This window comes from Rhinopithecus roxellana, chromosome 6 (genome assembly GCF_007565055.1).
Source record: "Rhinopithecus roxellana isolate Shanxi Qingling chromosome 6, ASM756505v1, whole genome shotgun sequence".
NCBI lineage: Eukaryota > Metazoa > Chordata > Mammalia > Primates > Cercopithecidae > Rhinopithecus > Rhinopithecus roxellana.
This window is the reverse complement of record NC_044554.1, coordinates 142,561,290-142,586,706: the sequence shown is the minus strand read 5'-3', so window position 1 is coordinate 142,586,706 and position 25,417 is coordinate 142,561,290. Positions and strand designations below refer to the sequence as shown.

The 25,417-nt window shown below is 36.3% G+C and overlaps 1 protein-coding gene across 3 annotated transcripts in view; it reads right to left on the bottom strand.

The window, feature by feature from the left end:
- The window catches only part of BZW2 (basic leucine zipper and W2 domains 2), a 60,378-nt gene that overhangs the window by 32,142 nt on the left and 2,819 nt on the right, over nt 1–25,417 (bottom strand). For 2 of the 3 annotated variants that reach the window (XM_010357665.1, XM_010357666.1), the window contains exons 2-3: nt 9,138–9,202; nt 587–763 (exon numbers count right to left, since the gene is read on the bottom strand). In XM_010357665.1, coding sequence (XP_010355967.1) covers nt 587–763; nt 9,138–9,195 — 235 coding nt within the window. In that variant the 5' untranslated portion in view covers nt 9,196–9,202. Of the gene's footprint in view, nt 1–586; nt 764–9,137; nt 9,203–12,376; nt 12,494–25,417 lie in introns of those variants that run through there. The other variant, XM_010357668.2, reaches the window with a different exon arrangement.

Here is a 25,417-nt window from a genome sequence, read left to right as displayed (position 1 = left end):
TATTATACTTAATAAATATTAGAATCATCTACTTAATAAACTTAAATAGTATTCTGAAGCCTTCTTTCCTGATGCTTCTGTTCTAAAAGGTATAGCTTTTATTTTGTTTTTACCTATCTTTAACAATTTCTAATCTTCTATCTTTAATTTTTCTACTTATACTTACAATTTAAATGATTTTTCAAAAACTAGGTTTAAACTATTTCTTATAAGTTTTATTTATGGATGAAATGGCATTAATTAAACCTTGGAAATTTATATACCAAGTTACAGTCTTTTGCAGAAATTACCCCTTTTATGGCTCCTCCAAAAACACTGAAAGATTATGGACACATGAGAAAGGTGGCTTTCAGGAAAAGCAAAGCAGCCAACTTCATTGTAACATTAAGTAAAGTCCTCCGTCCTATGCCTCTATTAACCAATAATCACTTCACATCCGCATTAATACCATTCCAAATCATAAATCATTGTATTTCTATCAACTCTAATAAACATAAACTTATAAAGACTCTACCTTATAAGGAAATACTTCAATAGAATTAAAAATATATAAATATACTACAAGAAGCAATAATGCATGGTTTACCAAGCATACTGCCAGCCACCAGGATATCGAAGAGTGTGTCTGCATAGCGACGATAATCTAATCTTGAGCCTGTAGAGTCCAGAAATTTGGCTACAGCTTCAAGGTCATCACCAGCCTCATTAAGCCCCTGGACAAGTGTATCCCTGAAGACTGTGGGTTCGAATTTCTCTTTTTCATCTAAAATAAAACAATTCAAAATAACAGTCAAATAAATAAATAAATACTGAGAGTATAACAATCAAAACTTAAATTCTATTTTATCTAAGATAGGAAAAAATATCCACAGAGCATCGCCTAAGAATGCAGGAGAATATACAAATATAAACAAATAAAGATGGCGGAGGGGAATAAGAAGGGATGTCTCTTTTAAAATAAGTTACTGCAGGCCGAGTGCGCTAGTTCACGCCTGTAATCCCAGCACTTTGGGAGGCAAAGGCGGGTGGATCACCTGAGGTCAGGAATTCGAGACCAGCCTTGCCAAAACAATGAAATCCCATCTCTATTAAAAATATAAAAAACTAGCTGGGCATGGTGGTGGGTGCCTGTAATCCCAGTTACTTGGGAGGCTGAGGTAATCACGTGAACCCAGGAGGTGGAGGTTGAGGTGAGCAGAGATCATGCCATTGCACCCCAGCCTGGGGGACAAGAGTGAAACGTCGTCTGAAAAAAATAAAAATAAATAAAAAAGAATTTATTGCAGAGTATTTAAATATTTAAAAGATGCAATGAGACATATATGTATATCTACAGCTTCAGGACACATGTGCTAAACTTTTTGGTCTCATGACCTCTTGACACTTAAAATGTACATTTGGAATTAGGGTCCCAAACTTTGGAACCCTAATTCCAAAGTTTTGGATCCTAATCCAAAAAACTCTTTGGAATCCTAATTCCCAAGCATTCCAAAGGGAGTTTTTGTTTATGGAGGTTCAATCTATGGATACTTATTTTAAGAAATTAAAACAAAACATCTTATGTATTTATTTAACAAAAAAATTAGTGAGGATAGTATTGTTTTATACTCTTGCAAATCATGATCATACATCTTTAAACGCTAGAAAACTCCTCTGTAAAATTATGAGAGAATTATGTGAAAGATGTGAATAATATATTGGTATCATTATAAAAATTGTTTTGATTTTGTGGGGCTTCAGAGGACTGACAGGGATACAGATATGATATAGCTTTTTTTCCTTAGCAAAGTGGATAAGACAAATACAAAGCAATCGCAAAGGCACACATGAAAAGCATAAATGAGCTGTCACAGTGAAATGGACACATGAACCTAGAGAAGTAGTTTGGTGTGGTGACTGGAAGTTTGGGTTTGGAAGGAGTTTTGGTCTAGACTCTAGCAAAACTTTGTGGAAAGTCGACTTGGAGCCAGGTCTTGAACAAAGCAGGGATCATACACTGTTGATAAGAAGTGAAGATCACAAACTACATGTCAGATTTGGTGGAAATAAAATGAGTGGATTAAAGGTAAAGTGTCTGTAGTGCAACTCAAAGGACATCACCTTTTTTTCCCACACCCATGGAGAATAACTCTGGATGTGAGGAGAGAGGAGCAAAGGATGAACCCAAAACTTCAAAAGAAAAAATCGCAACATAGATATCTCTAGAGGTGAAAGATCTGCAACAGAAGTGGGAGGGAGGGAAGAGAATATTACAAAAATATTTCATAAATAAAGAGTTCTTAGAAATAAAAAATATGATAGAAAAAGTAAACAACTCAATGGCAGCATTAAGAGAAAGCTAAGATTATCTTTCAGAAACTAGAAAAAAGGTCAAAGACCTAGAAAATAGTAGAAAAAGAATAGAAAAAGGGCAGACCTGTCAAACATTAAAAAAAAAAAAAAAAAAAAAAAAAAAAAAATCTAACAGACAGAATGAGAAAACAAAGGAAAGGAAATTTTTTGAAAAATCTCAATAAACCTCATAGAAATGAAAGATTGTTTCCACGTACATGGTTATCTGGGAACCCCGCACAAAGATTGAAAGTGGATTCACACAAGGTACAATGATGACTGTGAGATTTCAGAATACTGGGAACAAAGCAATTATCTGAAGTTTCAGGGGCAAAAAAAAAAAAACAAAAAAACAAGTGGTATGTAAAAAGTATCAAGCAACTCAATTGCTCGACAGAAATACGAAACACAGAAGACATTTCCTCAGAATTCTTAGGGAAAAGTATTTCCAGCCTAGAGTTCTTGTCAGTGTTCAGCCAAAAGAAAAACTTTTTTTTTTTTTGAGACAGGGTCTCACTCTGTCACCCAGGCTGGAGGGCAGTGGCGCAATCTTGGCTCACCGTAACCTCCACCTCCTGGGTTCATGTGATTTTCCTGCTTCAGTTTCCCAAGTAACTGGGACTACAGATACTAGATTTGTATCTTCAGTACAGACAGGATCTTGCCATGTTGCACAGGCTGGTCTCAAACTCTTGGCCTAAAAGGATCCACCAGCCTTGGTCTCCCAAAGTATTGGGGTTACAGGCATGAGCCACTGTGCCTGGCCCAGCCAAACTACTAATCAAGGGTAAGAGCAATATGAACATACATATACTGAGACACCCAAGGCCTCAAAAATAGACAATAACTGAAGAGTAAGTCCTGAGACCCCAGGCAAGAGGGGAAAAACAAGACAGGTAATAGTACTCTTGTGGTTAATGGTGAAAGGACATTTAAAGCTTTTCCTTAAGTGTTTTGTATTAAGAGATTTATACAACAAAGGGAAAGGTTAGGGTTGTCTAATTTTAAGCCACAGAAAACTAAGCCCCACCCCACTCAAGAGATAATTACATTTGTTAAATCAAGAGATAACAAAATAATGTTATTTTTTAAAAATGTAGTCATGTCAGTTCAGCTGTGAATAGCATGTACAAAGTCACAAAAATATAAACCCTAAACATTGGTGTGGCTAAAACTATGATACAATGAAAGAATAGAGAAGGACAGGAAGTATGGGGGTGGGGAGAAGTGAGCAATGAAAGAGAGCTGAATCATCATTTTCCATCGTAGAAAAGGTATATTTAATATCTCCAACAGAAAAATCAAGAACTAGCCATACTATGTGCATGCATAACTTTGACACAATTAAAAGCTACATTTTAAAACCATACTGCAACTGCTTAGTTTGTACTGCTTGTAAGTGGTCTAACAGAAGGGCTGGGTTGTAAGTGGTTAACGCTAGTCACATCAGCATGAGAACCAGAGAAGAATGGCATTCCCAGTACCAGTCAGAGTCACGCAGCGTGAGATACCATAAAGACACACATAAATTAACTGGGACAATATTCATCATGAACAAGAGATAAAAAGTCCTTTTGATGCTGTAAGCAAAACATTATGCAGTCAAGAACATGCAAATGGTGACTGCAGAAAAAATATAATTAGGGTCTTGTTGTGTAGAGGGGGAGGAAAACGGATAGGAATTCTAGAGGAATACATTAGGTGGAACAGGAGGAGGGGATAACTGTGTTTCTACACAAAAGGAACCCACTGACAAGCACAGAAAACTTCACCTCCCACTCAGGGTCTAGCCAACAGGCAATTCTTCCCTGTTGAAGAAAGATATTTTCTTTCCTATAATATGAGAATGGTAGAAGTAAAACAACTACATGCTGTTATATTAAGTCTTGTGACCAGTTTCCAAAATCAAATAAGGTCATTCCCACAAAGGCCCTACAACATGGTTGGATGTTGATTCAGGTGGTAGAACAGATTTTGATGATTTGAAAATCACAAATGGAGGTACTGGGAAATGTAAACGGATAAATGAGGAAAAACCCAGACTATGCCAAGAATCCAAGCAGAGGACTTTGTTTTCAATTTAAGACACAACTTGAAAACTTGTTTGTAAAAAGATCTTCATTCTCCCATTCCAAAAGAATTACCAGCAAAGAGAAAAAGGAAGATAGCATACTACAGCCAAGGATATTTCAACAGTGAGCAATAAGGGTGGTAGGTCAAAATGATTACTTACAGCTTGGGAATCTTAAAAACTTATGATGGACCGATAGGACTAATAATTGTTTTGCAGGCTGAAAAAAGCTCCCAGCTGCTAAAACAAACTGCCCATCAAAAGGACTAGAAAACTGCCATATAAGAAAACGGAAAGAACACGAATGGAAACTTGAGAAACAAGACAACATTGGACCTAAAGAGTCTTTTTCATCTGAAAGTACAGTAAATCCAGTTTGTATTTTATTAGAGAACAGTCTAGCAGAAATACTAACAAAATTCGAATGAAAATATGCCATTGCTTCCTTGGATTTCCATTTGGCAGTTCAAGTCTCCCTTAAGAGCGAGAAGGATATAATTAGGGGTCTCCAATTTAAACTGTGCTGGTGAATCATAATTGTGATACTCAAGAGTTAGTCATAATAGCCCTTGTACTGACACAGAGAAGAAATGGGCCTAATTCTGACACTCAAATATGCCTATACGTTATCTAGCTTGCTTATTGCGGGAACTACAGTAACTGGTTAAAAACACATTAGTGAAGTAATATAACAGCAGAACCTACATCCCTTTCTGAATATCACTGAGACGTAGCAATGAATTTTAAAATCACATATTTTCTTTTTTCCTGTAAAATCAAATGTATTTTCTAATTTTATGTATATATATACTCATATTTGCACATATATTTCAAGATTTAAAGGTTTACTCATGTAGTTATTAACACCACTTATTATAAAGCTAAAAGTGATTTAAAACCAATTATTATATGGCTGGGCACGGTGGCTCACCGTGCCCAGCCTGTAATTCCAGCACTTTGGGAGGCCAAGGTAGATGGATCACTTGAGGCCAGTAGTTCTGAGACGAGCCTGAGCAACATGATGAAACTTCATGTCTACTAAAAATTACAAAAATTAGCTGGCTGTGGTGGTGCACGCCTGTAATCCCAGCTACTTGGGAGGCTGAGGCACAAGAATCGCTTGAATCTGGGAGGCAGAGGCTGCAGTGAGCTGAGATTGTGCCACTGAAATCCAGCCTAGATGACAGAGTGAGACTGTCTCCAGCAACAACAACAAAAAACATTATTAGAGAGCTAAAGTCTCAGGGAGAAACCTGAGCACATGGTCATGCTGAATGCCTGCAGTTTGACCTTTTTTTCTCTCTCTTGTTTTCACTAATTGTAATCCAATTTTTCTACAAATGTGCAGAAAGACCAGTTCAATTATTAAATGTTTCATTTAGCAAAGCATAATCCAATTGCTCATGGGAGAAATTTTCATCCTTTCAGATTTCCACAAGCTACAGTAAAAAACATAATTACTTTGGAGAATATATCATAAGCGAGATGTATTTCATAAAGGAAAAGAGAATCTGATTAGAGTTCTATTACATAATGTGTCCTGCCATGACGTTTGTATTTTAACGCTAAGCAGTAATGTCAATGCAATAAGAAATACATTGTCATACTAACTTGGCATGCAGGAGCGTTCACTTTGCTAGGAAATGTTTCAAAGTGAAGACATATCTTCAGAAAACAGCCTATCACAAGGACCTTGAAATATCCTCAGTAGTAATTTTCCCCAGCTCTACAAAATTGCTAACCACTTATTTGATGTCAGCTCCTTCATAATAGCAAAGTTAAGGATGAGAAATCATCAGGAGGCATTTCACTGCCAAGAGGAGCAGAAAATGAGGTTGACTCCATTTTTATTCCCCCATCAGGAGTGTGGCACAAAATGGCTCAAGTGTTGCTTAAATCCCCAAGAGATATGAGTTATATAAATCCAGATCAACTGGCAAATAATATATATTTCTCAGTGGCTCTCCCTGAGTACTCCAACAGCACAATCTTGACCACCAAGCGATTCAGAGGCAAACCGGTTCTGAAGGAGAGGAAACTTTCCGGTTCTAAACTGAAGACAAACTGTAAGGGCCAGTTTACTCGCTGACTCACGTCTGCTGTTGTGCAACACATTCTGAGGCCCTCTCTTGAGCTCAGTTCCAGTGGATTAGCGTCACACTAATAAAGATGCTTGAGCTGGAGATCCAGCTCTGAGATTAACACGATCCCCCAGGGGCAGGCAATAGCAAATGTTTCTGTGCCTCATAGCTGGGCATATATTAGCTATTATCACAGGTTTCTGAACCATATTGTTTATTACTGATAAATCCTTTTAAAATCATCCATATCCTTTTTTCCAAGACTGCTTTAAACAATGAGACAATGAATTCTGGTTAGCACTTTGTGTTTGATATCCGCTTCCAGATGGCAAGGGGCAATGCAGTGGGGCACAATTTGAAAGACTAAGATGAGGACTAAATAGAGAAGTGGCTCAGGTTATACTTCTACTTACTCTTCTTATGGGGATAGGCCAGAAATGAAAAAAATAGAAAAGGGAGAGTGCAAAACAGAAAAACTGTACAAAGTATTTTTTGGTTACTTAATTTTTTTATTTTTATTTTTATATTTTACTTTGAACATGAAGCTTCCCAGCAGACAGCACACAGTTAAATTCAGTCTTACTGCTTCCTAGTGACTCTTACAAACTCTTCTGATCCAAGTGATCTATTATATTGCAATTTCTTTTCTGTCTACATGACTGGACTTGTTACTTAAATGGACATAGCATTGCAAGACAACACAGGCTGCTTAGCAGTGACTGCCAAAGGCATATAAAGTCAGTTATCAATGAAATAATTTAGTCCTCCAAGATCATTACATGGGATTCTGCTCCAACATCTTTTATCTTTATACATACTACCTTAAATATTTTTCAGTAATTCCCTTCAACTTTATTTAACTTAATCACTCATATCATGTTTCCTCTTTGAAAAAGTTTCCCTATTGAGTTTCAGTTCAGCATTTTTTTTTTTTTTTTGAGATGGAGTTTTGCTTGTTGCCCAGGCTGGAGTTCAATGGCGCGATGTCGGCTCACTGCAACTTCTGCCTCCCGGGTTCAAGCGATTCTCCTGCCTCAGCCTCCAGAGTAGCTGGGATTACAGGCATGTGCCACCATGCCCGGCTAATTTTGTACTTTTAGTAGAGACTGGGTTTCACCATGTTGGTCAGGCTGGTCTCAAACTCCCAAACTCAGGTGATCCGCCTGCCTCAGCCTCCCAAAGCATGGGATTACAGGTGTGAGCCACCGAGCCTGGCCCCAGTTCAGCTATTCTTATATCCAAGAGGACCTCTATATAATTATGCAAAACTGACTAAATATGAAATCATATTTAAAATATTCTTGGCTTGGTGTGGTGGCTCATGCCTATAATCCCATCACACTGGGAAGCTGAGACAGGAACACTGCTTGAGACCAGCTTCAACAACATAGCAAGACCTTGTCTCCACAAAAAAGTGGTTTCTTGGGTGGCTGAGGTGGGAGGAGCACTTGAGCCCAGAAGGTCAAGTCTGTAGTAGCTGTGATGCCACCACTATATTCCAGCCTGGGTGTAAGAGCAAGACCCTATCTCAAAAAAATAAAATAAAATACAAAATAAAATAAATATAATAAAAATACAAAAATTAGCTGTGCATGATGGCGGGCACCTGTAACCCCAGCTACTTGGGAGGCTGAGGCAGAAGAATTGCTTGAACCCAGGAGGCGGAGGTTGCAGTGAGCTGAGATGGTGCCACTGCACTCCAGCCTGATGACAGAGTGAGACTCTGTCTCTAAATAAATAAATACATACATACACACACACATAAATGTCTTTATATAGGCCAGGTGCAGTGGCTCACATCCACAATCTCAGCACTTTGGGAGGCCAAGGGAGGAGGACTGCTTGAGGCCAGGAGTTCAAGACCGTGTCTCTACAAATTTTTTTTTTTTTTAATTAGCCAGGTGTGGTGGTGTGCACCTATAGTCCCAGCTACTTGGGAGGCTGAGGTGTAAGGACCACTTGAGCCCAGGTGTTTGAGGCTGCAGTGAGCTATCATCACACCACTGCACTCCAACCGGGGTGACAGTCAAGACCCTGTCTCTAAAAAAATGTATAAAATATTATTTACAGAAAAAGAATGCTAAGATGAACGTTATAACAGAAAAAAGTCACTCACACAAATAGAAATTTCACCAGTCATCATCAACATGGGTCTATAATTACCCTTACCACAATGAAAGACATTTGAAAATATGGTTTTTAAGGGGAATTTAGGGGAGTAGATTTATTTTGACTTCCTCATTTCTGAAAAATTAAGAAACTCTTCAATATCTCACTTCCTAATTTACTTTTCATTTTATCATCTTTGCCATCAACGTTTTCATAAAATGACAAAGAAGGCAAAAACCAAATACAATGCTAACGTCAAAACCAGTGAAATTCATCAATTGCCTTCATAACCTCACATGAAAGTAAGACAACCTGAACAGAGATATCTATCCCATTCTGTAGATGAAAACAAGTAGCGTAGGCAAATTAAATAACTTGTCCAACAAGTAACTGGAAGTTCTATGGTTTCACTAAAGCACGTCAGATTCTACACTCAGAGCTCAAATGAGTAGAATCAGTGAGGTTGGGGGAAACAGGGATCATTCAGCTTCTTCTCCAATCTTACATTTTGGTTACAACTTTAAACACACACACACACAACCTACCCCTTTTCCGAGTTTTGAACCGCTGGCCTGTTAGCACTGGCTTCTGATGCTTATTCATAAAATTTCTGAAAACAAAGAAAATAAAGATTATGTATTTCAAATAAGCAGTCGATATGAAAAAAATATGGGCAATAAATTTGGTTGAACATATGTTTAACCTCTCTCATTACTGAATATGCCTTTTATTTTTAAAATTGAGACGGAGTCTCGCTGTCGCCCAGGTGGGAATGCAGCAGTGGTGTGATCTCAGCTCACTGCAACCTCCGCGTCCTGGGTTCAAATGATTCTCCTGCCTCAGCCTCCTGAGTAGCTGGGACTACAAGCATGAGCCACCACACCTGGCTAATTTTTGTACTTTTAGTAGAGACGGGGTTTCACCATGGTGGCCAGGTCTTGAACTCCTGACCTCGTGATCCACCTGCCTCGGCCTCCCGGACTGCTGGGAATACAGGCGTGAGCCACGGCGCCCGGCATAAATACACTTTAAAAAATGAGATCTAATTTTAACTTGGACTAGTCAAAATTTTAAAGTTTACCAATACTCAGTGTTGGCAAAGGACATAGGAAAAACAACCACAGACACCAACTTTGATGTAAAGGTTAAACTCCATGAAATACTTTGAGGAAAATTTCAGTGAGTGTCTATAAATATTTACAGGGGCATAACCTTGGTCCAGCAATACCTTATCAGGAATTTATCCTATAGTTATGTTCACACAAGAATGCAAATATACTTGTATATGTAAAAGGATTTAGTTGCACCATTGTTTTCAGTTGCAGCATTGTTGTATACATAAAAATGGAACATGAAATGTCCTCAAATAAGCTATAATGTAGCCACCAAGTGGAACAGCATGAAGCTTGTGAAAGCATGAATTAGATCTAACTGTACTACATTTCTGATCCTGGCTACTTTTCTGACTATATATGTATATTCAATACACATCTTGTCTCATCGCTATTGAGTTCCAGTCACATTGATCTCTTTGTTGTTCTTCCAATAGGCCAGATAAGGTCTGGCTTCTGAGGCTCTGTTCCTGCCTCTCTTTCAGGAAAGATCTTCCCCAGCTGTCCACATGGCTATCTCCTGGCAATCATTCAAATGCATCCCTGAAAAGGGAGGTCTTCTCTGACCATCTCCACCAAAGTGGCCCATTGTCACTAGCTCTCCTTACCTAGCTTTATTTTTCTTTAGCAGTGCCTGCCATTTTATTATTATCTCTTTGTCTAGGGTCTATACCCTCCATGAGTGTAACCTCCACTAGGACAGGAACCTTGTAGGTTTTTATTCTGTAGAGCTCCTTTAGCTCCTCCATTCTGCACCTTTTACATTGAGCAAAGTATAAACATATAATAAATACTTTTCAAATAAGTTGCTGGACTGATATGGAAGATGCTCAAGGGATAAGGATAGTGGAAAAAAGCAAGCTGAATAAAAGAATGTAAAGTACTTGGTTACAAGAAGGGTGTATAGAATATATGGTTTTCTATGCAACAACAATTTAAGAAGGATAAAGAAACTGTTAATAAATTTTTTATTTTTTGGTTTACCTTAATGGACAGGGATTTGAGTACTTCATACTATTTTACTGGATTTAATACACAATTTAAAAAATGTAATACTATCTTTGAAAAAATGTAAGGTCTGCTCCACAAGACTTCTTAAAAATTGAGAATATGCTTGTTGACATAAATATTATAAACTGAAAATATGTCTAGATTGCTTCAATTATGAAGGCCATTCAATATAACATGCATTATTCAAGCAAATTATTTAATTACCTTCCAAAGATTTTAGCATTCATTTGAAAATGTCTAGATTTCAATTACTTATGCCATCAAACAATAAAAAATTTACATTATTCAAGTAATTTAATTACTCCTGAAAGTTTTTGTTTAAATCCTTAAGAACATGAAAAAATTATTTATGTACCAAATTTTCCTTCTTACTGCATAAAAGAGAAACTTGCAGCTTCACATAATAAAAAATCTGTTTATTATTGAAAACTTCAAGTTAATCATTATTTTAGAAGGGAAACTAATTAAAAGTCACATAAAAACACAAAAAGTAATTACATGGTTTGAGAAATAATTTTTATCAACCCTATAAAATAAAATGAACTTAATACATCATGCTTCAAGATACAAAGGTTATTAAGCCAGAATCCATGCCCTTGAGAAACTCACTGGGAGGGATAAAATTCAAACATTTGCAACACAGTGTAATAGTTCAAACAGTAGAAACACAGACCAGTGCAAGAATAAAGTGATTGCTTATGTGTATGGGGCAACAGCAACATATTGAAATCATTACAAATTCTATAAACTTAATCAATGAATTCCCATTTCATTTGATGGATGTTGAAAACAGAGCTTCTAATGCATCATTTATATTCACTGCAAAAGTTTCATTCAGAAACTTTCCTGCTGGCATTATAAACAGATTCACTCTGGATCAGCCAATATTTTATTGTTGCAAAAGTGATGATATATACATATTATTGTCTCCATATCTTCCAAACACAAATATTATATAAAACGTATTTGTGCTAGCAAAGAAATATATGTGTCAAAGAATTTGGGTGTTGGGTCTTGTACCAAGACGCAAAAAGAATGTAGCTCAACTAGACAGAAATCTCTCCAGCAGATTTCTCTGCCAAAGATGTTTTTCTTCTTTCTTTCCATCCTTCCTTTTTCTTTCTCTCTCCTTCCTTCCTTTTTTTCTCTCTCTCTACTTCCTTAGAGATGAGGGTGTTACTATGTTGACTAAGGTGACTTCAAACTCCTGGACTCAAGCAATTCTCTCATCTCAGCCTCTTGAGTAACTGGGATTACAGGCACACATCACTGTTCAGGCTAAAAATGGTTTTTAATTTGTAATTTCAAAAATTCTAAAGTGTGAGTCCCTCCTAAAAGTTTTGTTTTGGGGTTTAGAATACAAACTCATGGAATTCCCTAATTAACTCTTTGCACCTTGTTTCTATTATTTCTGTTAATGGAGAAGTACCATCAAACACAGCATATGAAAGAATTACTCCATTTTCAAAATCTTTAGCTTTTATACTTGCTTCCTTTCTAAGCATAAAAGTTTGTTTCTTTATAACCCACCTATGTGGGCTTACTTTTCATACCCTCGATATATTCCATGTGCACAAACACATAATAACACGCAAACATAAAAATGTACGCAAAGACTTTGATATAACACCCAAAATTAGAACAAACAAACAAAAACTCACCCACTGGTGGTGACAGACTCAATGAAGATATTCTGCTCTCCAAGAGTGTCTATCCTTTAGCTGTTACTATTTGGAGCAGAGGCCCCGCTTCCCTCTAAATTTAGCTCTTCATGCTACACTATAATCTGCTCCAGTAAGGGTCAGCCTTTATAAGGTACTCACTGAGCCCTTATAAAATCCCTGGCCTAAGAGAAGCAAGGACACTTTGAATAAGAAATTGTTAGCTTCAACCTAGGAAAATAACAAAGAAACAGTAACAATGACAGTTCTATTAGGCCAATGTCAAAGGCTGTTAGTACACTGCCCTACAATGTAGTTTCAAATCTAATAACTAAAAATATATAAGTTTAAAAAAATAAAAGTTTAACAGTATCCTCAGAGAGAAATCCCTGTGGGCCACAACCTATGCATCAAGACAATTTGGCTTCTGTTTTAAAAACTATAAGCCACACACAAAATACGCACATATTCCACCAAAATGGAACAGTTCCATGGTTTAAAATAATATTAAAATTGTATGTAAAATGGTAAACAAAATGGACTTAAGTATTTCACATGTCATCTAAGAGACTACATTTCTTGGATACTCCATATAAAGAGTAAAAGAAGGTTATAAGAATACTAAAATGATCCAATCAATCAAATATTTAGAAACTTTATACTATATTAATGAATTAAACACTTTTGCAAAAATTCCTATTTTAAGTGTAAATTGAGAGGTTTTTAGGTCTAACCTATTACATCTATTTCTGTTACCTACCTCACTCTGTTAATCTTCTAACTGTCCTAGCATCTTTTTCAAATTCGGTCCCTTAACTCTGGGCCCAGGTGTGACAATGAGCCACACTGGCACAGGTGCATCTCATGGCAACTGTGCACTAATCCTTCCAGTTGCCCACCCCACCTTCAGTAGATTAGCACCTTCGATGTAAACTGATCAGTCTTACCTGGGACTCTTCTTTACTTCTCTCCATTTTGGAAAGGAACTGATCTACCAGAAGACTTACCTTCTAGTTGTCCCTACAAGGGAATGACTGCTCCTGTCTAATTATCCAGCACTTTGGTCTTAGATTCTATTTTTGACTGTTCTCGTCTGACTCATCTTTGAACTATGATAACCTGCCTTATGTAACATGCTATATTACTAACATGTGCTATGCATATGTTATTCAAACAACTTTAACTTTATGAGCATATATACTCTAAAGCAGGGAACACAACATTTTTTGTAAAGAAATAAAAGGAAAATATTTTACTCTCTCTGTGGGATATAAGGTTTCTGTTCCAACCACTCAATTCTGCTGTTACAGTGTGAAAGCAGCCATGGACAATGTGCAAACAAATGGTCATGGCCGTATTCCAATAAAACTTCATATTAACACAAGTCGTGGACTAGACTGGACCCCCAGGAGGCCCTTTGTGAACTCCTATTCTAGAGCAGTGTATCCAATAGAAGTGTCTGTGATGATGGAAATGTTCTGTATCAGCACTATCTAATACGGTAGCCACTACTGATCCCTTGAAACGTGGCTAGTGACTAGAGAAATAAATGTTTAATTTTATTTTATTTCCATTAACTAAATTTAAACAGTGTGGCTAATGGTTACTTATGTTGGGTCATGCAATTCTTATGTCCCAAAACACTTAAATTTGATACAAAGGTAAAAATAAATCTAAAGAATAGAAATTTTTAATTAATATTTTTCAAATAAAGTAGCTCTAAGAGTATTCTGCACATATTTCAAAGCCAGGTGGCCATAGCGAGGAAAAAAGAAAAATTACCGCATTTCAAAGTAATATGCTGTGTGCAGTCAATATTGTTTAAGACTTGAGGGAAAAAGGACTTTTTTTTTTTTTTTTTTTTTTTTTTTTTAATATGGAGTCTCGCTCTGTCACCCAGGCTAAAAGGCAGGGGTGTGATCTCTGCTTACTGCAGCCCTAACCACCTGGGCTCAAGAGATCCTCCCAAGTAGCTGGGACTACAGGCACGCCAGCAGGCCCAGCTAATTTTTTATATAGTTTGGTAGAGAAGGGGTTTCCCCATGTTGCCCAAGATGGAAAAAAAAGACTTTGGAGTCTAAAAATTATAGAGCAACAATATCATTCCCAAAGTATAAAATGTTTCATAAAGATATAATAACAACACACAAAACTCAGTAAAACTGAGACATTTCACTGCAGTGTTCTCATGAAGTACTTTGTATTAATAACAAGTTTCAAGAATTACCTTTTATTCTATATTTTAAATGAGTAAAATTATCTACTATTAAAATAAACTTTAAAAATTACCCATATCTATACACCATTTTCCTTTCCATTAATGCTAAAATTAAAAGAACAAGCAATATAAAATCCTTTACAGAAAATAAAGGAATCCAGGAATCTTTTGGGTTGATAACATTGTATTATCATTCTCTCTAAAGAAACAAAAAATATTAAGTTGGTTTTAAAAGTTTAAATTATTGATACTCTAAGTAATAAACTAACTATATGCCTATAATAACACTAACAATTTGTTGCCTGAAATAACATTAGCTTGTTTAATATCTTTATCATGATTTTGTAACAGGCTCTGCCTACTCAAAATCACTCAGCCAGTACAAAAAGCTTAATTACCAACAAATACTATGAAAGTTGTAGTATTTATAATAATTTTAAAAAATTAAAATTCAAAAATAGCTGATAGTCCAGCTCTAAGGAAAAAATAAAGTCAAATGCTCTTTTTTCTAATATAAAAATATTGCTGTCGGCCAGGAGCAGTGGCTCATGCCTGTAATCCCAGCACTTTGGGAAGCCAAGGAGGGTAGATCATGAGGTCAGGAGATCGAGACCAACCTGTCCAACATAGTGAAACCCTGTCTCTACTAAAAATACAAAAATTAGCCGGACATGGTGGTGCACTACTTGGGAGGCTGAGGCAGGAGAATCACTTGAACCCAGGAGGTGGAGGTTTTAGTGAGCCGAGATCGCACCACTGCACTCCAGCCTGGGCAACAAAGCAAGACTCCGTCTCAGGAAAAAAAAAAAAAAAAAAAAAAAAAAAAAATTCATATCCCTATTCCTTTCATTCTTATCCTGAATAATATAAAAGAACAAAAATAACTTTTAAAAAAAGCATTAAAGAGGGTCAGGCGAGGAATTCCAGCAATTGGGAGGCTGAGGCAGGAGGACTGCTTGAGCTCAAGAGTTGGAGATCAGCCCAGGCAACATGGTGAAGCTTGGTCTCTTAAAAAAAAAAATTTAAAAAAGTATAGTCTCCTCAAAAATGTATATATTTTCCAGTGACGAACTTTCATGGTGGACTCTTTACTTGCACCAACTATCTATCTTATGAAGAGTTATTAAAGCCCAAATAACTTGTATTCTGTGAGAGAGCACTTCAAGTTAAACATGTTAATGTAAGTCTCCTTTAATAAAACATAAAGGCACCATGATAAAGTTTTCATTTTATTATACTTCCAAAACTACTGTACACCTTAAACTAATTAGTAGACCTAAGTTGTAAATGCTTGTTTTTAAAATTTCCTTTTAAATAAAAATAAAAATATTACAAAAATTACATTTTAAATATCCATGTAGAAACAATTTAAGGCAACTACACAATGTCACTTACTTTATCTCAATGAAGCTTTTTTCAAAAACTTTTAAGAAGTATAAATTAATTCCTAAAATCCTTTCGCTCTAGGAGTCACTTCCTGGTCTCTAATTAATGCAATTCTACTTTTCTAAGAGGCCCCTTAAGGCATGTGCATTCCTTCCTCTGGGCCCTTGCACTTTCCCCAGATGAGTTATCTCCCAGGCCCTGCCCTTCCCCCAACAGCTGGCCAGCTCATTCAATCTTCCAGATGGTCTAATTTTGCTGATGTCATTCTTATGTCTTTCAACACTCAGAAAGACACAAACACATCTACACTACCCACATCGTAGCATACTTTGGCTTTTAGAAAACCCATCCCTCAAATATAATGTGTCAGGGTACTTTAACAAAATGCCCTAAAACCTCTGCTCTCGATAAGTTAAGACCCTTAGGTCTGAAATTTCAATGAAGTGTTGAGGTTGAGAAACCCTACTGTAGAGAGAAAACAATGGTGAGCAAAGCCAGAGGTGGTCCCTGCTCTCAAGGGCTGAAAATTCTGCACCCAGGTCTAAACATACCCGTGGCAACTAAGCATGTATTTCATTGAACTACTCACTGGTATTTGCCAAACGCTTGTGTAACATTTTAGAAAAAAAAAGTTTATCACGGAATAGATAGTCATATCTCAAACCAAAAGTACAGTTAGAATGTACAAAATACATGTTTCCCAGTCTCTGATACTAACAATTTATTTCTGAAATTGGTAATTTTACATCTTATGCAATTCAGTGGGAGGGCAGAGGATAGGCAAGAATACGGGCTTTAAAGAGAGCAGAGAAAGAAGCTCAATACCAGCCAACTTTTTCTACTTTAGGGTATTGCATCAATGGAAACAAAATCAAGAAGGAAAAGAGAAATTTTAATATACAATGTGTGACTTAAAAATGAAATTGACTAATTTCTATGACTTTGAGAAAACAATGACATGCTATGTAGATACAGCAAAATGCAATATTCTATATACATGATGTGATCTTGGCTATGTAAAACACTCACATCCAGTGGTGGTCAACATGAGTAGTGGGTTCAAGGCACCTTTTATTCTTCTTACCTATGCTTGTCTGTATTTTCTGTAATATAAATACATATCCTTTTTATAATTAGAAAAATGTATATACTTAAGTGAAAAGGTTTTAAACTCTTTTGACGTTCAAACCAATTCTCAAGGAGTCCCAAGCAGTAATAACATTTTTGCATAAAAAGATATGTGCCACAGGATCTAAATATCACTCCCTACTGAGAGAAACCAAGGTACCTTGGATAAATGGCTGATTCCAAGGTTGGAGCAGGAGAGATTCACTATGATCCTGGGATGTCTTGTGTCGAAAATTCACAAGTGCCTTAAAAAAAATCAAGCTAAAACAAAACAAGAGCCGTCTTGAGGACAATTCCACTGGCCTAGCCCGGGGCAATTTGAGGACCCAAATAACTAAGGACAATAGCTAATAACACATTCAATAAAATACAAACCCACAGGTCCATGCTCATAACTTTTTGGTTCATTTTAAAGAAAACAAATTTTTCAGTACACAAGGAAAGGGAAGGAGGTGAAAGATTTTCTTTCAGTAGAATGTCAACTAATAAACAGAGAATGAAACATTGAATTAGAAAATCACCATTTTGCAACAATTAAATAAAAAATTGATTCATGCAAGAGTAATCAATGTATGCTAAACCTATATGGGTGGGTAGGTGGGTGGAGGTGTGTGTGTGTGTGTGTGTGTGTGTGTGTATGTGTGCTGGGGAGTGCTTGATGATCAACGGGATACTTACATAGCCTTCAAGCATCTTCACATAAAATTTTTAAAAAATATATAACTACACATTGGAGAAACAAGACAACACCTTAACCAAAGAACAACATACAATCACTACAACTTCAGATGTTTTACACTCAGAAGGACATATTGCTCACGTGGCACTCTAGACAAAAACACATGACCTGAAGAGCTAATCATGAGGAAATAGATGTATATCTAGGAACATTCTCCAAAACAACTGGTCTGTATTCTTCATAAATGGCAACATCTTTCCAAAACAAAGGCTTAAGAACTGTTCCAGGAGAGTTAAGGGGGCATTGCTGAATGCAATACACATTCCTGGACTGAATGATGTACTGGGAAAAAATATTTATGTATATATATAGTCGTTCATATATATATACACACACACATATATATATACATACAAATATATGACACTATTGCGACAACCTAAGAAGTTGGAATATAGAGATAAAATAATGGTATCTATGTTAAAATTTACTGAATTTTTTTTTGCACTGTGGTTCTGTAAGAAAAGTATCTTACTTTTACAGAATAAATACTGAAGAAATAAGGGATAAAGGCAGAAAGTGTATGCAACCTACTCTCAAATGATTAAGAAATAAAATTGATTATGTATACATAGAACCCTGGAGCAATGGCAAACACAAGAAGCCATATGTATTTTAGGGCTGGGCGTGGTGGCTCAGATCTATAATCCCAGCACTTTGGGGGACAAATATCATATGATCTCACTCATGTAGAATCTAAAGTTGGTATCACAGAAGTAGAGTAGAATAGTAGTTTCCTGGAGACAGAGGAGAATAGGAGTGAGGTGGGGATGGGGAAAGATTGGTGAACAGGTACAGAGTTACAGTTAGGAAGAAAAAGCTCTAGTGTTCCATTGCACAATAGAGTTATTATAGTTAACAATAATGTATCATATGCTACAAAAGAGCTAGAAGAAAGTATTTTGATTGTTCTTACCACAAAGAAATGATGTGCTCGATGTAATGAATATGCTAATCACCCTGATTTAATTATTACACAATGTATATGTGTATGGAAACACCACACTGTACCCCATATATAAACAATTACTACATGTCAGTTAAAAACAAAACTCTAAGAAACTATTCAAAAAATTATTTTTCCTAGAGTATTTTAAATACATTTATCAAAGCAATACACATAAACACAAAATGTTATATAGTATCTTAAAGTAATTTAAAAAAACATTTTCCAGCATTTACCCATCAAAGTAATTCCTTCCTTCAATAAAGAAAGAAAAACTACAAACTAATAATGCTTCCATTAATCAAAACCCCTTTTAATTAATAGATTTATGAACCTGTTTTAGAATTTCCTCTAGAGTCTATAGAGCATTCTTTTGATTATCCTTAATGATGAGAAATTTCCTTGTTTGACAGAAGATTTAATTTTAGAAAATTGCCAGAGATCATTCAGAGTCTAATCCATTGAAAAAAGTAGGCGGCCACTTTGAAGCTATCTGGTGTGTCTAACCAGGTTTTTATAACAAAACACTGAAAAGAAGCAAAAAAGTAGGTGATTAAGCTGATAAATAACAGCATCTTTAATTGAAAGTGAGAGGTAACCTTTAAAAATGACTGATTATAAGGTTAGCTTATCATGTATATTATAGAATATTTAAGGAAAAATTATAAAAAAATCTATCAGCCTAACTTTCAGTAACGACCACTGTTCACATTTAAACATAGTATATATAGGTTGGGCACAGTGGCTCATGCCTGCAATCCCAGCACTTTGGGAGGCTGAGACTGGTGGATCACCTGAGGTCAGGAGTTTGAGACAAGCCTGGGCAACATGGTGAAACCATGTATCTACTGAAAAAAAAAAAAAAATTAGCCAGGCATGGTGGTTCACCCCTGTAATCCCAGCTACTTGGGAGGCTGAGGCACGAGAATCACTTGAATCCTGGAGGCAGAGGTTGCAGTGAGCCAAGATCGTGCCACTGTACCACAGCCTGGATGACAGAGCCAAGACTCCGTCTCATAAATAAATACATATCCTCCGGGTTTTTTTTTTTTTTTTTTGGTGGGGAGGGTTACATGGAGAAAAAAATTAAAATTCAGTTCTACCATCTTTTCTTATATTATGCTAAAGTACAATTTAAAAAATGATTTGCATTTGGACTTGGAGTTATATAAGTTGATTCAGTGATATCCTCTAGAATCTTTATTTTAAAAGTCATGCGTTCCACTGCATCACTTTAGGAAAAGCCGAAACTCTAACAGAGAGGGAAATGTCCTTGAAATTTGTTAATAACATTATAATTTTAAGCTTAGAAAAAAGCAAGATGGTCTCTATATTATTATTAATACTTTTTGAGACAGAGTCTTACTCTGTCGCCCAGGCTGGAGTGCAGCGGCACAATCTCACTGCAAACTCCGCCTCCCTTGGATTCTCGTGCCTCAGTCTCCCAAGTAATTAATTTTTGTATTTTTTTTTAGTAGAGATGGGGTTTCGTCATGTTGGCCAGGCTGGTCTGGAACTCCTGGCCTCAAGTGATCTGCCCACCTCGGCCACCCAAAGTGATGGGATTACAGGCATGAGCCACCATGCTTGGCCAGTCTCTATATTATTTTAACGAGTCTTTTAAAACTATAAAGTAATAATACACTGATGGCAAAAACAAACAAAATCAATCAAACAAACAAACAAAAAACCCCAACACAGTACAGAAGGGTAGTGCTCTACCCAATCTTTCACTCCTGACCTTATATCCCAGCTCCACTCCATGGAGATAATAATTTAAACCCTTTAACATCATCCTATGTAACCTTTTAGAAAATGCCTATGCATTTGAGATTTTCACCTCCACTGAAGACAAAAGTAATATTAATGAGTCTCCTCATCTCCAATGTTCCTTCCTCCAGAAAAGTGCTTTTTCATTGGAAGATGCCTAACTATATGTTGAGCTTTACGTAGTAGAGGAGAAAGATGATTTTATATGAGATTTACTTTCCACCTAGAGGAAAGGAGCTATGGACAGCACACACAACACTAGCCTTGCTAACTGAGGCGAGGAGAACCAGGAGATGAAAATCAGCAAGGAGTGGAGTGGCAATGCCAGAGAGCAAGTTAGTTTATGAAAGACATAAAACTGACAGGAGTGTTGGTGACTACTAGTTCAATGGGAAGTCAGAAGAAAAGTTACTACAGTAAAAGGGTGTTTAAGTGTTTGCCTCTCTTCAGAGGATTTTTAATCAAGGAAAAGGGGAAAATAAAATCTTCAGAAAAAATAAATAAATAAAAAGAAAAGAAAGGCCTAGACTGGTAACCAGTGAGAGAATTCTGTTTTGGAGCAATTGCTTAAAAACCATAATAATGGACCTTCAGGAAGCTCAAAGGTGGGGGTGGGCATGAGTCCAAATATTTGCTCACTTACTAGTTCTCTCAACCAAGGAACTCCCATCCTCTCAGAAGGGGACCTGCCCAAGCCTGTCTAGCAGGTGAAGCTTTATTTGAAGGGCTACACACACACACACACACACACACACACACACACACACACACACACAGTTACTTTCCATATGCATGCTTATTACACAATGAGAGCATGAACTGGGTAGAAATGCGAAGCCTAGTCTAGGGTACACTGATGATATCGGACTGGATTCCCTGACACAACTTGATAGAAGTGGACCATACAAAGTCAAATTAAAGGAAATAAAAAAGAACTAGGACAGGGCTACAAGTTTTCTCAATCATACATTTTAAAAAGGTTTAAGCGAGGTATGGTGGCTCACGCCTGTAATCCCAGCACTTTGGGAAGCCGAGGCGGGTGAATCACCTGAGGTCAGGTGTTCAAGACCAGCCTGGCCAACACGGTGAAACCCCGTCTCTACTAAAAAATACAAAAATTAGCCGGGCGTGGTGGCAGGCACCTGTAATCCCAGCTACTCGGTAGGCTGAGACAGGAGAATCACTTGAACCCAGGAGGCAGAGGTTGCAGTCAGCTGAGATCGCGCCATTGCATTCCAGTTTGGGCAACAAGAGCAAGACTCCATCTCAAAAAAAAAAAAAAAAAAAAAAAAAAGGTTTAAACCTACAGAGAATCATTCATTTATTTGTTTACCAAATACGGTAAGTCTGGTACTAGTCAACAGGGATGCAGCAAGCACTAAATCAGGCGAGTTTCATGGAGGTCACTTTCTAGCAGGTGGAGCTTTGTTCCAAGTATTGCACATCGGGTAGAACAAGTTAGCAAGCACGGATGGTCTCCACAGTATGTTTAAAGACAACAAATGATGCATTTGAGTTGCAGTTGTGTTTATTAACGTTTTAATAATTAAGTGCATTTTTTTTTGTTTTTGTTTTTTACTTTTTAACTTACAAGTGGCATTCATGCGGAATGGAATACTTTGAAAACCATGGATTTAAGCCCAGTCCCTAAGCTAACCCTCAGATAAGGCACTGAGATGTCAAACCACTTGGCTGAGGTCAGGAATTCCATTTTAGCATTAGTAAGACAGTAGAGATCAAAGCAGAAAGATCCCTGCCCATCTGGAGCTTATGTACATGGAAGAGCTGGGGCCAGAACCTGATCCACTGTCTCCACTCAGTGCATTTTCCAGGGAGCCAACTAAAGCTGCTGCAATGTCTTAGAGAATTATTCATATGATTCTCGAAGGCAGCTTTTTCATTATTTGCCTCATAAATTTTATAGTTTGGAATTAGATGGAGTAGAGCATAAATATTAAAGTTGGGTTCAGCACTTGGATAAATTGAATTAGCATATGTTACTTCCAAAATACCAAAGAGTTCTATTAAGGGGGGAAAAAGGTATTTATCTTTAGAGCGAGAATTTAACAATACTGCCTCTTAGGGACACACAAATATTAGAAAATTTATGGCACCATAATTTCTAGCACTATAGGATACAGTTTTTAAATTGTTTCCTGCAGAAGCTCAACTCTAACAAAAACACAATCTTCACACTCCCAAATACTAACACTGCATCCTTTTCCTCCAGCCAGCAGTTTCCTCTGCACCATCAACTAGGGGTTCTCTTTCCTGTTTATAATAGTGCCATTCAATTACCTTGTACACTGACAAAAACATGTAACATTTTTTTTCTTCTTAGAAATGACCATAAATCCAGGTTAGTTTGAAAAGCATTAAAGTCTTCTGTGTGGATTATAAAAAGGATGACAGTAGAATATCATCCAATAGTAGCTTATAATATATTCTCTACAGTGCTGTTATCCCTTATTATTCATCTCTGCCCCAGGGCTTTTCTTGAGACTTATTTAGAAGTCCTCAAAAATAACAGTACACCTGTTATATTTTTTAAAGTTCTCATCTAGCATAAAAATAAGTTCAGATGTGAAAAGAAGATATAATTCTACATCTGACACAAAAAATAACTCTACATCTTAAGTTATTGTTTTCCTACTAAAATATTAATATTTTCAGAACTAAAAGGATTAAAGATAGCTAAAGGATTATACTATCTTAAATATTAATACAGTGCTTTATTCTTTCTTATTGTCATTATACTTTTTTCCTTTCATTTTTGACATAAACTTTAAAAACATCAATGGAAACACCTATTGCTAAAAATCAAGACAGAATAATGAAAACATCTTTTTGGCATTTAACAAAGAATGGTTCATTCAATGAATATCCAAATCTTTATTTTCAAAATAGTTTACAAATATGACTATCTGAACATTTTTGGCACTCTTCACTTAATACATGCCAAATTTACAACAGGGCAAATCATTCTACTTGGCACCTAACTGTCCAAAAGATACTTGCTAAAGAGCGCTATGGCCTCCATACACAGACATGAGTAAGTTAAGAATGAAAAGTATTCTTGTTTATGACCTGCTAATATTGGTGGATTTCATATTAATTAAATATTCTTTTAAAATCCCAAAGTCTAGGATGACATGCTATAAAGGACATTTAATATATCTAAAACACAATAAAAAAATTTAAACATCAAAAAGTAAGTTTAAAAAATTGCACAAATTATAAAGTAGGTGTCAGAGTAAGTATTCAGCTAAGCAAACATTGAGTAAGAACCTACCAGTCACACCCTATCCTGGGCCTGCTCCTGATTTTCCTAGACTAATATACTTATCCTAACAGTGCTGACATTGCTCAAAACAGTTTTAGCACTCTTTTTTTTTTGAATGCCTTCTGAGTTGGATTATGACACACAGAAGAACATCAATATCTCCACTTCATTCACCTCTTGATTTTCTCAGTTAAACTAAATACATCTGTACCCCTTCTTCAAAATTTTCTGAAAATTACTTGTCAATTTTCAAAAAAGATGAGGATTAACTACCAGTAAGATATTCATCAATTTGTTCTACAAGCACTGAGTAATGCCACCAACCTTTCATTTGTTGGAGAAGTTAAAATGTGATGTGAAATGTTTATGGAAATGCATTGTTCACAAGACAGTTCTTTGCAGATTTAGGTGTAACTGTTTTAACACTTAAACGAATAATCACATAAGCGAAACTCTAAGTATAGAAAAAAGAACATTTGTATTCATATTGCTTTCTTATGTTGTGTTAAAAAAAAAAAAAGGATTTCTTAGAGGCTGTAATACTTCCAAATTTTCTTTTTAAAAACTTCATTATGGAAAATCTCAAATATATCCAAAAGTAGAGAGAACAGTATAATCAAGTGAATGTACTCATCACCCATCTTCAACTGTTAACATAGTCAATTTTATCTCATTTATATTCTCATTCAGTCTCTCTTCCTTTCTGTCACAGAATTATATTAAAGCAAATCTCAGCTGTCTTCTCATCCAGTTCTGCAATAAATCTGTTCCTATCTCTAAAAGATAAGTAATCTTTTAAAAATATAACCATAATCTACTTCAAACTTTAAAAAAATTAAAATTTCTTAATAAAGATACCTAAGTCTAAGGAAAAAAAGTCAAATGTCAAGAAAAACAATACCCTGAAAGATGTAATACTCAAAAATGCAATTAAAAGGCAGCATTCTCTTAATGTAGAGAGCTGGAAATCAGGGTCTTTAATGGGGAAATCTAAGAATGGCATGCCAAATTTGTAACGTGTGCATAGGAACAATTTTTCTTGGTTGACAGCATTCATCAGAATGTCAAGAAGCTTGAGATCCAAAACATTTAAAGACTTTCTGCCTCTGGTTATGATTGTGCGTGCTTAGTGCCACCTCACCTCACATTGCCAGGAAGGATTAGTCAAGTAGGAAAACAAATCCACCTAAAATAACTTAGAGATCAAACTGAATTCAACTCAGCTTGTACTGAGCATACACTAGGTGCAAGACACTGGGTTAAACCTTTAGAAACAAAGATAAATTTGACCTAGTTAATATATACTCTAGAATGAGAAGGGACCAAACAGATTAATAATAATAAGTATAACAGAATGTGATGAGAAAGTGCTTGCTTTAGGTGTTTTCATGGAGATTCAGATGAAGAAGCAATGATGTCAATTTGGGGGGGGGGCGGTAAAAGAGGGTTCGCTAGAATCCATAAGAAGAGAGAATTAAAGGCTGCCAGCAGTGATACCAGTAGCCATGTTGCATATCAATATCCTCCACGTACAAAGATTTTACTTATAACCCTTGCCAAGAGACATGAAT